Raw genomic sequence first — 13,012 nt, 5'->3', positions numbered from 1 at the left:
CCTCAAAACCTCTAAATCTCAGGATCCTAGAATCTCCGAATTTCAGAATCTCAGAATCTCAGAATCTTAGAATCTTAGAATCTTAGAATCTTAGAATCTTAGAATTTCAAAATCTCGGGATTTCAGAACCTCAGAATCTCAGAATCTCAGAATCTCAGAATCTCAGAATCTCAGAATCTTAGAATCTTAGAATCTCAAAATCTCGGGATTTCAGAAACTCTAATCTCAGAACCTCAGAATCTCAGAATCTCAGAATCTCAGAATCTCAGAATCTCAGAATCTCAGAATCTCAGAATCTTAGAATCTTAGAATCTTAGAATCTTAGAATCTTAGAATCTCAAAATCTCGGGATTTCAGAAACTCTAAACTCAGAATCTCAGAATCTCAGAATCTCAGAATCTCAGAATCTCAGAATCTCAGAATCTCAGAATCTCAGAATCTTAGAATCTTAGAATCTTAGAATCTTAGAATCTCAAAATCTCGGGATTTCAGAAACTCTAAACTCAGAATCTCAGAATCTCAGAATCTTAGAATCTTAGAATCTCAGAATCTCAAAATCTCGGGATTTCAGAAACTCTAAAGTCAGAATATCCGAATCTCAGAATTTCAGAATTTCAGAACCTCAAAACCTCTAAATCTCAGGATCCTAGAATCTCCGAATTTCAGAATCTCAGGATACATGGACTAGAAGTGAACGGTTTGGGATTCATTGTCAAACTTTGATTGTACTTTGTACTTGTGAATAGTAAACAATGTTATTTTATTATATATTAAATTTTTTATTATTTCAAAATTATAACAAACATACAAACTTGAAGGCATTACAAATTACAGAATAGTCAAAACAAGAATTCCCGGATTCAACTGATCAGGAGAAATAGAAACATAATTAGAATCAGAATATTTTGTTGTCGAGTCCGCGTGGCTATCCACCGACTCAACAACTTTAAGATATTCTGAGGACCTCTAGGCCCAGCCCACTGTGCTTACTCCTCAGAAATCTTCCTATTNTTCCCACTTTATTCTCTTTATTCTCCTTTGCTTATTAGTCTTTTATTGCCTTCTCATATTCAAATTCCCGCCTTTTTCCTCTCCCTTCGTGCAAGCGCGCCCTATCGTTGAGGTCTCGCCACGAAGGGGTTAAAGGCGCACACACACTCGAAACGGGTTTACTGGCCTACTTTCTATTCAGATTAATTGTGTTTTTACGTAGTTTTTGCTGCGTTTTGCTCAGATTAATCATAGTATAGCAGTCAGTGCTGTTCCGTGACGTTTACCTTCAGTTTGCAAGTCCGTCAACCTCATTACTCATCATTTTTCCTACTATTCCAATACTGTAAGCCCTACCGCGATCCCCGATCGCTTTACCGGCCTTATTGGACTATAGAAAACCGCTAATGGTGTGAGTTGATATAGATTTCCTTCTGAATAGACTAACGGCCAGTTCTGTGACCTGTTTCATGAGTGTTTTCCTAACAGTGTCATCGTGACCACTGGGAAGCGTGTGCAGCTTGGGAACTTTGTCTATGAGATGCGATAAGCTTGTCACCGGTAGGAGAAGGGTTTTTGTTGCCCAAGGCTTTTTGCCCCTTCAACTATTGAGTGATCAGTGATGTCCTTCTCGTCCGTCTCCAAGCCAGCCCGACTCCGAGGAAACCTCTTATTGACGATATATTCTCTTTATTAAATATATTCCGCTCAATAAATGGGTCACTGATACTACTGTTGTTACTATTATTTCCACACCAAGCCCGCTCGTCGTCCCACTCCTCGCTACAGACAGAATTAGTTCCCCTGTTACCGATGCACTTTCCCCTAATTTGCCAGACATCACGCACAAAGAGGTAGCTTGTTTCTCTGGAGCCGTCACGGGGAATCCAACACTCCCCAAGGTGACCCCTCTACATATTTATCAATTAAAAGAAGTTTAATAGCCGGGAAATTCCACTTGGAATGGTTTCCTCGCCCGGTCTCAAACCATCCTCTCTTCACTTGCTCCTTCCTCATCTGCACAACGATTTCCTCGACGTAGATCTCGGCTCCATTGGTCGTCATTCCATGGAGATCATAATAATGATCTCCTCTTGGCCTCCAGCTCAACGTCCATTTCCTCCTGAGAACCAACTAGGTGATGCTTTCTGATGTTCTAAAAGTTTTCAGTTAGATTAATGTAGTTCAAAATCTTTTAGAAACTTACATGAAGCGACTGCACCTTCTTGCTATGCGCATCTTTCTTCTCTTCAAAACCCATGGCCTTCCGGTAATCCTGCCCATCCTCCGGGTGCAAAAAGCGGCATCGAATTCCCAGGGAGCAGCTTCCAATGCTCCGACAGACCATGGTTTTGAGTCTGGGATCCTTTGCAGGTGAGACGCGGCTTCGAAGCTCCTTGGGTCCATGTGCAAATTGGCATTTGGATCGTTTTGGACACTTCCTTCCTGATGAGTAATGGGTGCACAGGCGGGTCTTGTAGCCCGCTGGCTTCTCGTTCTCCTGGTCTTTGGTACCTTCATCTTTAGATTCCAAGGCTTACACAGGTGATTGCTTTTCAGACTGGCCGATAGATCCATGATAAAGTTCCTCGAGTTGTTTTCCATTTTCCTTGGCTTGGTAGTTCTACTGGCTGTTGCTCCACTTGACACAGAATCGGCTCCAAATAACACTGTCCTTGGTATTGGGTTGAAAAGTCCACTTGTCTAGGCTCCACCTGGTAATGGATAAGCTCCATAAAAGAGTCTGCACAACTGGATAAAAATATCTAGTCTGCGGAGTAGACTGTTGGCCAGGAGGACTCGGAGGTAAGCCTGAAAAGATGAAAAAAATGAACTTTACAGAATTTGAAAAATTAAAGCTTTAAACTCGACACTGAAAAATGTGAAGCTTAAAATCAAATCCCCCATTATAGCTTATCTCAAACCGAGCCTACAAACTATAAGCTTAAAATTAAAAGAATTCCAATTGGAACTAGAAAACTTGAGCTCAAAACTTGGAGCTCAAATCGGAAAGCTTAGGAATTGATGCTTTGAAAACTGCTAACTTAAATGAAGTTTTTAATTTTGAAGCTTGTAAAGTTTGAAGTTTAAAAGTATGACTTCTAATCTGAAAGCTCACAATTTGAGGCTTGAATGCAAATACTCTAATTTCTAAGCTCTAATTTCGAAGTTAAAAAATATAAGCCCAAAAACAAAGCACTTACTGTGGCTGACCATCCATGGCGTCGTACAGGAAACTGGAGTTGACTGAAGCAAACATAACTTTTGATGAACCTGGAAATAAATAAACCGAAAATAATGAAATATTTGAAACGCCGGAAGCGCGGCAAATAGGCTTGTACTTAAAAATACGCTTAAAACCTTTAATAGAAGAGGCACCCCTAACTTTCAGCCAGTTCATCTCGGTTCCCGTAATAAAGATTAAAAAACAGTCAACTGATAAATTGCTTATCACAATGTCACAAACATTTTATCAGTTGACACATTTTTGATATCTTCCACAAGAACCAAGACAATTGAACTCAAAATTGAGGATTTACGGCATTCAAGAAACAAGACCAAAACAAAACGAATGACTTCCGATTCTAATATCTCGATGGGCGGATCTAAAAGGTAAAGACAGTTCTTTTCTGTTAATTACAGTACCACCTGGTAATTTTGTTCGGTCCCGTGAGAACATGGGGTCTTTCCTGGGCCACCCTTCCGAGGTTTTGGTGAGGTGAAGACAGTTTTTTGTTAATTACAGCACCTGCCGGTTTTGTATGGTCCTAGAAAACCTTGTGGTCCTTTTTGAACCATCCTGGATCATGGGAAAATTCATTGAGCCTGAAAACAAAAAAAACTGGAAATCTTGTATATTCGCTCTATTGGGAATTTTTTGATGAGAATTGTGGATTCGTTTTTAGAAATTTTATAAAGGAATGAATGAATTTCCACAATAGCCAGACGTATAAAAGTGTTAGAAACAGGGATGGTGCGAAAAAAATAACTTTTTGAAAGTTGAGTTTTCTAGGCCACCTCGTTAAAATGACTTAGAAAACGTATCAGGTGAATGTTATAACATTTTTAGGCCATAGAATTAGGTGCCCTAAAGAACTCAACATGCAATAGTAGGCCTTGTTAAAATGGCCTAGAAATGACTTGATATTTAGAGTATTCCATGGCCACTCATGATTTTTTCTGATTTCTTTTCTTTTTTATTTATGATGAGCCATATGAGCTTCTTAATAAAAATCACAGAAAGGCTCATGAGCCTTGATGAGCTTTTTGATAAAACAAAAAAAGAGTCGCGTGATTTGATTTTCTGGGGAATAGCAACATCCAGGTCTGGATTAAAGAGAGACGAGCGGAGCACTGGAATTGGGAAAAAAAGACATCAAACTATACTTTTTTCGAAAACTAACAGATTTTATCATCTTGGTAGATAGAAGAAGAAGCGGCGTTTTTCTTGGCCTCCCCAGTCGATCCTGGTATTCTGGAGACATTGGGTCCACTGGCTCCAGAACTGCGAAGGTCTTGAAAAACGCCGTTCTATCCAACCGGTAAGCATGAAGTTCCTTCTGGGTTCGGAACTTGAGTGGTCCGAAACTGCAAGCTTTCGGAGAAGCGGCAACCTGAGGGGCATGAAGAGGAAAAGCTGAAAGGGATAAAATCGTTCTCTATGTTGTCTAAACATCTATCAGTGAATTCCTTCGCCCGGCTGGTGACTAAAAGGCGGACCTTCTAGACTGACCTGTAGATTTGATGCGCCTCCAAACATCGCATCCCAGCCAAGCGCCAGTGACTCTTCTTTTTTTTATCTGAAAACGAAACATATTGAAATGTCATCAACTAGATTGCTAATTGTAAATTAAGAAACTTACTAGGAGCAAAGTATGGCTTAAATGCTGATGGCCAATCTCCTTGAATTTTAACAATCGTGCTTGCCATTCCCTGAGTCCTCCCGACCGGCAAAAACCCGTAGATGATGTTGCTCGGAGCAGCTACCATGGCGAAGAAGGATTAGGTGGGTGTACCTCCTATAAAAATTTGAAACCTTTACTGTAAAATTTTTGTTTCAAACATAATGCAATTTTTTAATTTGAATCATTTACATATTTTTGTGCAAACTGAGGGAAAGTTGGTTGTTTCAATTAGCAAAGAGCTTCGAAAAACTTACTACGAGCACAGTATGGCATAAATGCCGATGCCTCGTGTCGTTCAATTACAACGATCGTGCTCGCCATCCCCTGCGGAGTCCTTCCAATCGGTGGGACGCCGTAAACGGGAATCGGACGGTAGATGGTGTGGTTGGGAATGTTCTCCATGACGGTGAAGTATTCGAAGATTCGGATGGTGGACCTGGAAATACCAAATAAAGAGAGAGAGAGAGAGAGAGAGAGAGAGAGAGAGAGAGAGAGAGAGGGAGAGGGAGAGAGGGAGAGAGAGAGAGAGAGAGAGCTGGTGAATCACAGCTCTATGCGAACAGATGGACCACCCAAGCAAAAGGGAGGGGGGGGGGGCGCTCGCACCTAGAATCCGTGAAACTGTAGACTGTTGGAGAGTACAGACTTGGTAGTGCAGGGCGACAAGAAACGAAATTTGGAACAACGTGAGAGGGAGGACAGATGTTAGGTATTGAAAAGGCGTTATTTGGAGGAACGATCAGAAAGAAGAGTCTATTTGCAAATATAGCTGAAAAAACAATCTGAAATGAAGCTTCGAAATCAGTTGTTGGTCCAATGGAAACCAGGAATCAGACAGTTAAGATACTAGAAAACTATATAGGTTTTGAATTCATTAAAAGTTATTATATAACCCAATGTATCAAACAGGAGAGAATCCAGATAAAAGTTTAATTTAAATTTAGAAAAAGGCAGAAGAGGAACATCGGAAAGTAGGCAGATATGAAGAATAAGGTAACCGAACACAAGTGAATCGAAAAACGAAGGCAGTACATTATTTGGGACCGGATCCAAAGGATACAAACTAACTATAAGGAGACAGTATGTAGAAGGCTAGGATTACGGTAGAGGGAAAGTGACGTGTAGAAGGAATCAAAGAGGGGGAGAGGGAATCAAAGAAAAAATGCAATATCTAGGGCGATGGGATTACAGTAGTGGTGGCATGTAGAAGAAGATAGACCAATGGAAACGTGGGAACTGAAGAGCACCGCAGAAAATCTGAAAACTTTTATGCGTTACAGAAAAAAAAACACTAGGCCTACCTCAGGATCCAGAAGTCGATGGACCATCTTCATCGTCCTCCTTCTTCTCCTTCTTCTCCTCCTCATTTTCGACTTTCTCCAGGACCTTCAATCCTGAAAATTTCAACACATTTTTTTAATTCGAAGATCTAATCTCACCCAACTCCTTTTTTGCTAACTCCAGACGATCCTCCTTGGTCATCTTCGCCCAGGAAGCTATCCCTTTTTTTATTCGCCATTCATCTTTCATCTTGTCCACGAGCATCAAATTCTCCTTCTTTTTCTCCTTCCTCCGCTCCTCAATTTCGGCAGCTTCTACCGCTTCAGTTTGACGGCGATCCGCGTCCTGTTGTTCCTCCTCTTCCTTCAATTCCTTTTCACCTCTCAACCATTCGGCTTCCCAATCCTCTCCTTCCTTACGGTGTTCCCTACTTTCTAAAATAGAGCTTTTTAATTTTCCAGTAAAAAAAACTTGAATCCTTACTTTTCTGGTGCTCCATTTCAACTAGCATCTGGCGGCGCCGCTGTTGTTCGGCTGAAAAAATTGAATTTGAATGAAGTTTAAGTTTTGATTACTGTACTTGGTGGAGTATATGGGAAGTACTGGGATGAACGGGGTGGCTGACGAGCTGCTCGTGGAGGGGAAGCTGGAGTTGGAGCAGCTGGAGCGTGGACGGAGACTTGGGCGGAAACAGAGCTTGGGCGAAGACGAGCTGAAGCTTGGACGGTGACTGGCAGGTCCTGAAGTTGCTCCTCAAGAGAAGGTGCACTTGAAGCTCCAGTTGAAGAAGACGGATGGGGAAGGGAAGCTTCCGAAGCAGCTCCGATGGTCCCAAAACCATACACAGAATTTGGAACTGAAGTTCCAGATCCTGGAGTCGAATTTTGGCTGCTTGGAGTTGGAATCCAGCCTGGCGTCGACGGAGCTGGCATCCAGTGAGGTGTCGCCGGAGATTGAAGGTGTCCCGGAGCTGGATGGAAGCCGAAGGATGGTCCATTCCACATCTGACCCCCAAAGGGTGTAAATGGGGTCATGGGGATCATCGGCATCGAAAGATTTCTTCCATGGGCCATCGACGGTAGCGGCTGTCCATTTGGTCCCACTACCACGGGAACTGCACACCATTTGGACCCGGCCAAAGAAATGCCTGAGTCGTTCTGCTTGGGGGCACAAAGGGCTGCACGTTGTCTAAAATATCAAAATACTCAGGATTCTGGAAAGAACTGAAATACTTACTGATTCCTGACGACGGCTGAACTGTGAGGAATTCGTTCGAAAACTCCACATGTCTTCCTGAAAATTGGTTTTTGGGATTTTCGAGATTTTTGAGAACGTTGTAAATCTCAAAATTTCAGATTTCTAAAAACTAGCCTCTTCCGTTCCCTCTCATTGGAGCACCTTGACCGGGAGCCGGGGTCTTTCTCACATACTTTCTTGGCATGATTCGTAGTTTACTGAAAATAGAGAGTTGAATCTGGAAAGTAGAAAAAAAACAAGAATAAAGATATTGGACATGGCTATCGAAAACCAGATTAAAGAGAAAAATTGAAAAAAAACCAGTATGATAAAATTGGAATGGTTTATTAAAATAAACAGAATTTGAACAGAAATGTCAATGCACATGTTGTAGAAGGGCACTTTGAAGCGATGCGCAAGAGCGGGCCAAGCTGAAAAATAAATATACTTTAGAATATTTAGACCTTTCAGAATCCTGAGATTTCAGATTTGAATTTTGGAATTTTAGATAGACCAAAAAGAATTTACCTCATTCAGAACAATCACCAAAACATCCGACTTCATTTGCGACGATGAACCTCTCCATACTCCCGATGTTGGCGTAGAATTTGATCTTCCAGACGTTGGTGTTGATCTTCCCGACGGTGACGACAAAAGCCTAGATGGTCCAAAAAAACTGAACAGATTCAAAACAAACAAAGTATCCGAATTTATTTGAGACCACGATGAACCTCCAGATCCTTAGGATGTTAAAGTTGGTGATCTCCACATTGGCTTAGAAGCTGAAAACAGGTTTTTGACAATCCAGATACTCATAAAAAGGATTCACCAGATTCTAAACGATCATCAAGGCATCAGCTTGTTGAAATGAACAATAAACCTACAGTTCCTCCCGACGTTGTCGTCGAAATCCTAAATAGACGAAAAAAAGACTCACCAGATTCAAAACAACCAAAGTATCAAACTTCTGAGATGGCGATGAGCCTCCAGATGATCCCGAACTTGACGTTGATCTTCCCTGCATTGGCATAGAAGCTCCCAGCTTTTGCGTAGAAGCTCTGACGAACTCTAGACAGGCCAAAAAAACTCACCGATGTTGACGTTTATCCTCCTGTCGTTGGCGTAGAAGCTTCAGACGCTGGCGTTGATGCTCCTGAAATTAGTTTTGATCTTCCCGACGTTGGCGTAAAAGCTCCCAACGAAATCCTAGATGTACCAAAAAAAACTCACCACATTCAGAACAATCACCTGATCATCCTACTTCGTGGAAACGACGATGAATCTCCGGATCTCCAGAAGCGTAGAACCTGAAAAAACTAGATTAGCCAAACTGAAAATCTTCATATTCACCTACCAAAACCATTGGCTTGGTCACTTACAGTATCTCACTGAACCTGACAATCTAAAAATACTGAAATGGCAATTAAAGATATCAGATGGGTCATGAAACCCGTGGAGAAGAGACAATGAAAAACTATGGATGAGAGAAGAGATCATTTATGTAACAAAATGGATAACAACTAGATTATTATGCAATAGAAATTGAACAACATTCGACTATGGAGACTTTTTGGAGAACTTTTCCAAGATGGACATGATCTGGGCCTGAAAAATTGAAACAAGTGAACTAGCCAACCCTATAATTAGGTGCCATAAAAATGAACCCACCTCCTTGAACCTTTTCTTCGCCGGCTCTCCCAGCTCCTTCTGCTCCTTCAACGTCTTCACCGTGATCCATCCTTTTGCGAGTTGCTCCTCATGCTCCTTCTTTACCAACCATCTGAACTGCTTGAACTCTTCCTCCCCAAATGGAGTGTCGTCTGGAAAAAATACAATAAAACGTTTTAAAGTAATGACACACCTATATTCATCCTCCTCAAATATTGATTCCGAAGAGCTGTCCAAGTGGAGACCCTAGACACCACCTGGGGTAGCTTCTGACTTCCACTAGGGTTTAGCAACCCACCTGGGACCTTCCAGGATCCGTTGGGAAGCTTCCAGCCTGAAAGTTTATGTGGTTTAGGGTAAAACAAACAAGTACAACTTACAGAACATCCAGTTTCTATAGATTTCCGGCCAGGATTCCAGGTGGAGAACTTCTTTGAGCATGAATTCGTCTCTTGAGGCTTGACGAGCTTGTGCCTCATCCTCATGGAGTTCGTCGGCATCGAAGGATCCTTCATGGCCCGGTCCTCCAGCCTTTGAAGCCTCCTTCAAGCTCAACTGCATCAGGAATACTTCTGGAAAACCATTTTCAAACTTTTTTTCAAAGACTTTCAAAGACTTACCGTATGCTTGTCTCTGCCATTCCGTCTGGAACGCACCTTCTGGGACATCGTAGCTCACTACTTTGAGCCCATCTGGGACCACAATAAACCTACTCTCATTGGATTTACTGCTCGCGAAAAAGGTCTTCGCATAGAGCAAGGGGTAATTGCCTGGAATAAGTTTTTTTTTTGCTAAACTGGAATGATTTGAATTTAAAGTTACCGTATTCTGGAGACGAGACGACGCGACGAGCTGGAGATGGCGTGGCGATGTAGCGGATGGAGGTGTCCGGGGTAGTTGCAGGAGAGGAGTGGAGAGACGTAGAGCAGGTGGAAGAAGCTGGTGATCCTGGAAAATGTGAATTTGAGATTAGTTTGGAGCTTTACGCTTACCATTTGCAATCCTGAGTCCCAGATTCGATAGTCCCATCAGTGAGAGGCCATCATCAAACGACAATGGAGACATCGGACTGGAGCTAACGATGACTTCTGTTTCCGGCTTGAGAAGATTCTTGATCAATAAGGGAGAGCCTGAAAATTCGATTAACTTTCTTGTTTGGCAAAACATCGACGTTAATGCAATATACCGTATTCCCTCTAATAGAAGCCCATGCAAACCGTCAACTTTAAGCTCAATTATCTCGGCTCCTTTAAGACATTTCAAAAACTGTCAACTGATGAAATGTAGGTTATTTTATGATAATTAATTCATCAATTGACAACTTTTTCATATCTTTTACGGGAATTGAGATAATTGAGATCAAAGTTGAATGTTTGGATTGGCTTCTATAAGGTTCTGACTGGCAAGAACAACAGGTCCGAACCCCTAGATTTTTTTGAAACTAGCTATTTTTGGGCACAAATGACCAGCCTTTCAAAAATTTCAAAAGATTTTTCAAACCCTCACGATTCGATGCGTTTCCAGAAGATTCCTTGATTTGAATCGACGATATCATAGTGCTTGGAGATAAAACCTGAAATTTTAAAAAAATTCATAACGAGAGGTTGAGAGAGGATTAGACAACAAAAATAACAAAAATCAATCAATATCCCTCTTCGGTGGCCACCACTTACTACCAAAAACACAACATACACGGGCGCCTGTCCCAGCAGCAAAAATTCCCACCATTAGAATATCTGTGACATTTGCGCTAGAGAGTACGTGGAACAGAGAGACGCAGACAGAGCGTTTCATACAGACGAGGCAAGGGAGAAGAGGAGGCGAGAGGGATGTGTGTGTGTGTGTGTGTGGAACTATTTTTTCGTGTATGTCTCACGATTTTGCGTGGATTATTGGTAAGTGCTTATGAATTTGCTGGCTTGAGACTGGGAACTAGGTAAGTCAGCTACGCGGTTAGCCAAGGAAGTCTCTAACCTACAGTACGGGTCAACAAGATTGATTTTCAGCATTTTCAAAATCCTAAAGCTTGCCTATCAAGTGTCCCATCACTTTGAAATTTTTTGAAAACTTTGCATTCACAGAATTTTTGAAAAGTACTTGATTCCTGGTCTCTGAAAGACACCTGTTTTTTCAAGCTTTCAGTACAAAAATAGGTCGAATAAGGTGTCTTTCAGAAATCTGAGAATAGCTTAAAAACTAGGAACTTTGAAGAAATTCTGTAAATGCAAATTTATCAATCTAGGTTTGTTTTACATCCTTTAAAGTTTTTAAAGTGAGCGGAATCTTGACCGCCGAGCTCTAGACTCCTGAAAATGGTCAAAACGACTGAAAATCAATTGAAAAATAGATTTCTTCATATCTTACTGACCGGTACTGTATGTGGATGGTTTTAGGTATGAAATACTTTTAAACTGGTTGTTATTTTCATGCTTCCTGTGAGTTCTTAATTCGAACTACGCCTACTAGCCTAACAGTTACTAGCCTGAATTAGCCTAGCCTAAACTAGCCTAGCCTAGCCTAGCTCGGTATAAACTATTCTAGCATAGCCTAGATGTCGTTAAAAAAAATTAGACATGTTTTCGACTATGGTGCTCTATCCTAATCTTGAGCCGTTCTCAATGAAAAAGGGACCAAATAGGGATTTTTCTACCTAACTAGTCTTAACTAACTTGTTCTACATATGTAACTAACTAGACTTGACCAGAAGATGAGAACGCTACCTTAACAATATCGATACAAACCAAAAAGAGGATTACATAAAAATTGATTTGCATGACACTTGCTAGAGTTTATAGAGTTTTTCGTCTTAATTTGACCCATCTTGAGCCATGAGGAGGAGTGGAAAAATGGATTATTTACTTAAGGCGAGTACTGAACCAATCAAAGAAGATAAAATAAAAATTGATTTGCATGACACTTGCGTATCGTCAAAACATTACATAAACACACAATTGCCACCTGATGACTCGCACACCTTCTGTACGCGCGCAACGGACATCCCGCCATCAAACGAGTGTGTGTTATGATGAGATGGGATGAATAACCGTGTTGCGGTTAACGAGAGGTCAGTGTTATGGTCAAGATGAGAGGGGTGGCAGTGAAGGGCAGTGTCTGCTAGGTGTTATGAGCTCAATGTCCGTGAGCCAGGTTGGGAGTGTGAGGACCAGAGGGCCAGAGTGTCCAGGAAGAGGATTGTGTTACTGTGCCCAGACGTCTAGAGCGTTCTAACCAAGTCACAGTTTCTTTGACCCCAGGTATAAAACCTCATGGATCCGTCAGAGATCCGCCGAGTTCCTGTGGATCCACAAAGTTCTCTTCTGAATCCTCAGCGATTTCCTGGAAACGTTTCTAGATTTTTGGCTGTTTTTAAAACGGAGGAAGTGGAAGAAAAATGAAAAGATAGTAAGAATAGAACCGAAACTGTAAATATTGGAAATTTTATGATGGGAATGGAGGTGGGGGTGGAGGAGATGGGAATGGGAACGGGGAACTGAAAATAAGAAAGATGCATGTAGATTTTTGTTTGTTTGATTGTTTTCAAAGTTGAAAAATGTCGAAAATTTTGAAGTTTTGAAGTTTTGGGTCTGGGTAGCCGTTCTTATGCAATTACCGTATTTTCTCTAATATAAGCCCACCCTATACGCACATTTTGATCTCCATTATCTCTGGTCTTTCAAAAGATATCAAAAATTGTTAACTAACAAACTGTTTATCATAACTTCACCAATGTTTTATCAGTTGACAAAGTTTAAATATCTCTTACAGTAACCGTCATAATTGAGCTCAAAGTGCATGCATTGTTATTAGCGAAGTTACGGTAATTGTGCACTGTCTTCGAGAATATAACCCATCAATCATTATATGCGTTTCCGAGTACTTTGTAGATTTTTAGTAGCAATTAGCTTCCCTGCCCTTTCCTTATCCCCCTTTGT

General features: G+C 41.2%; 3 protein-coding genes across 3 annotated transcripts; all 3 read right to left on the bottom strand.

The window, feature by feature from the left end:
• Positions 1–2,614: 2,614 nt before the first annotated feature.
• Positions 2,615–5,297, bottom strand: CBG26215 (the record flags this gene model as incomplete). The annotated part of the gene is made up of 4 exons (XM_045242956.1): positions 2,615–2,802; positions 3,195–3,264; positions 4,395–4,627; positions 5,150–5,297. 4 exons carry the CDS (start codon positions 5,295–5,297, stop codon positions 2,615–2,617), a joined length of 639 nt encoding a protein of 212 aa, XP_045100448.1.
• A 769-nt stretch (positions 5,298–6,066) lies between these two features.
• On the bottom strand, positions 6,067–7,617 carry CBG26214 (the record flags this gene model as incomplete). The annotated part of the gene is made up of 6 exons (XM_045242955.1): positions 6,067–6,152; positions 6,335–6,610; positions 6,660–6,710; positions 6,757–7,364; positions 7,413–7,469; positions 7,607–7,617. 6 exons carry the CDS (start codon positions 7,615–7,617, stop codon positions 6,067–6,069), a joined length of 1,089 nt encoding a protein of 362 aa, XP_045100447.1.
• An 882-nt stretch (positions 7,618–8,499) lies between these two features.
• Positions 8,500–10,635, bottom strand: CBG26213 (the record flags this gene model as incomplete). Its single annotated transcript, XM_045242954.1, has 8 exons — positions 8,500–8,565; positions 9,081–9,232; positions 9,274–9,414; positions 9,461–9,652; positions 9,701–9,850; positions 9,903–10,028; positions 10,073–10,210; positions 10,587–10,635. The coding sequence occupies 8 exons, from the start codon at positions 10,633–10,635 to the stop codon at positions 8,500–8,502; spliced, it is 1,014 nt and encodes a 337-aa protein (XP_045100446.1).
• Between the last annotated feature and the right edge of the window lie 2,377 nt (positions 10,636–13,012).

This window comes from Caenorhabditis briggsae (assembly GCF_000004555.2).
Source record: "Caenorhabditis briggsae complete genome, chrII, whole genome shotgun sequence".
Classification (NCBI taxonomy): domain Eukaryota; kingdom Metazoa; phylum Nematoda; class Chromadorea; order Rhabditida; family Rhabditidae; genus Caenorhabditis; species Caenorhabditis briggsae.
Note: the sequence above shows the minus strand (reverse complement) of the source record. Positions and strands in the feature narration are given on the sequence as shown.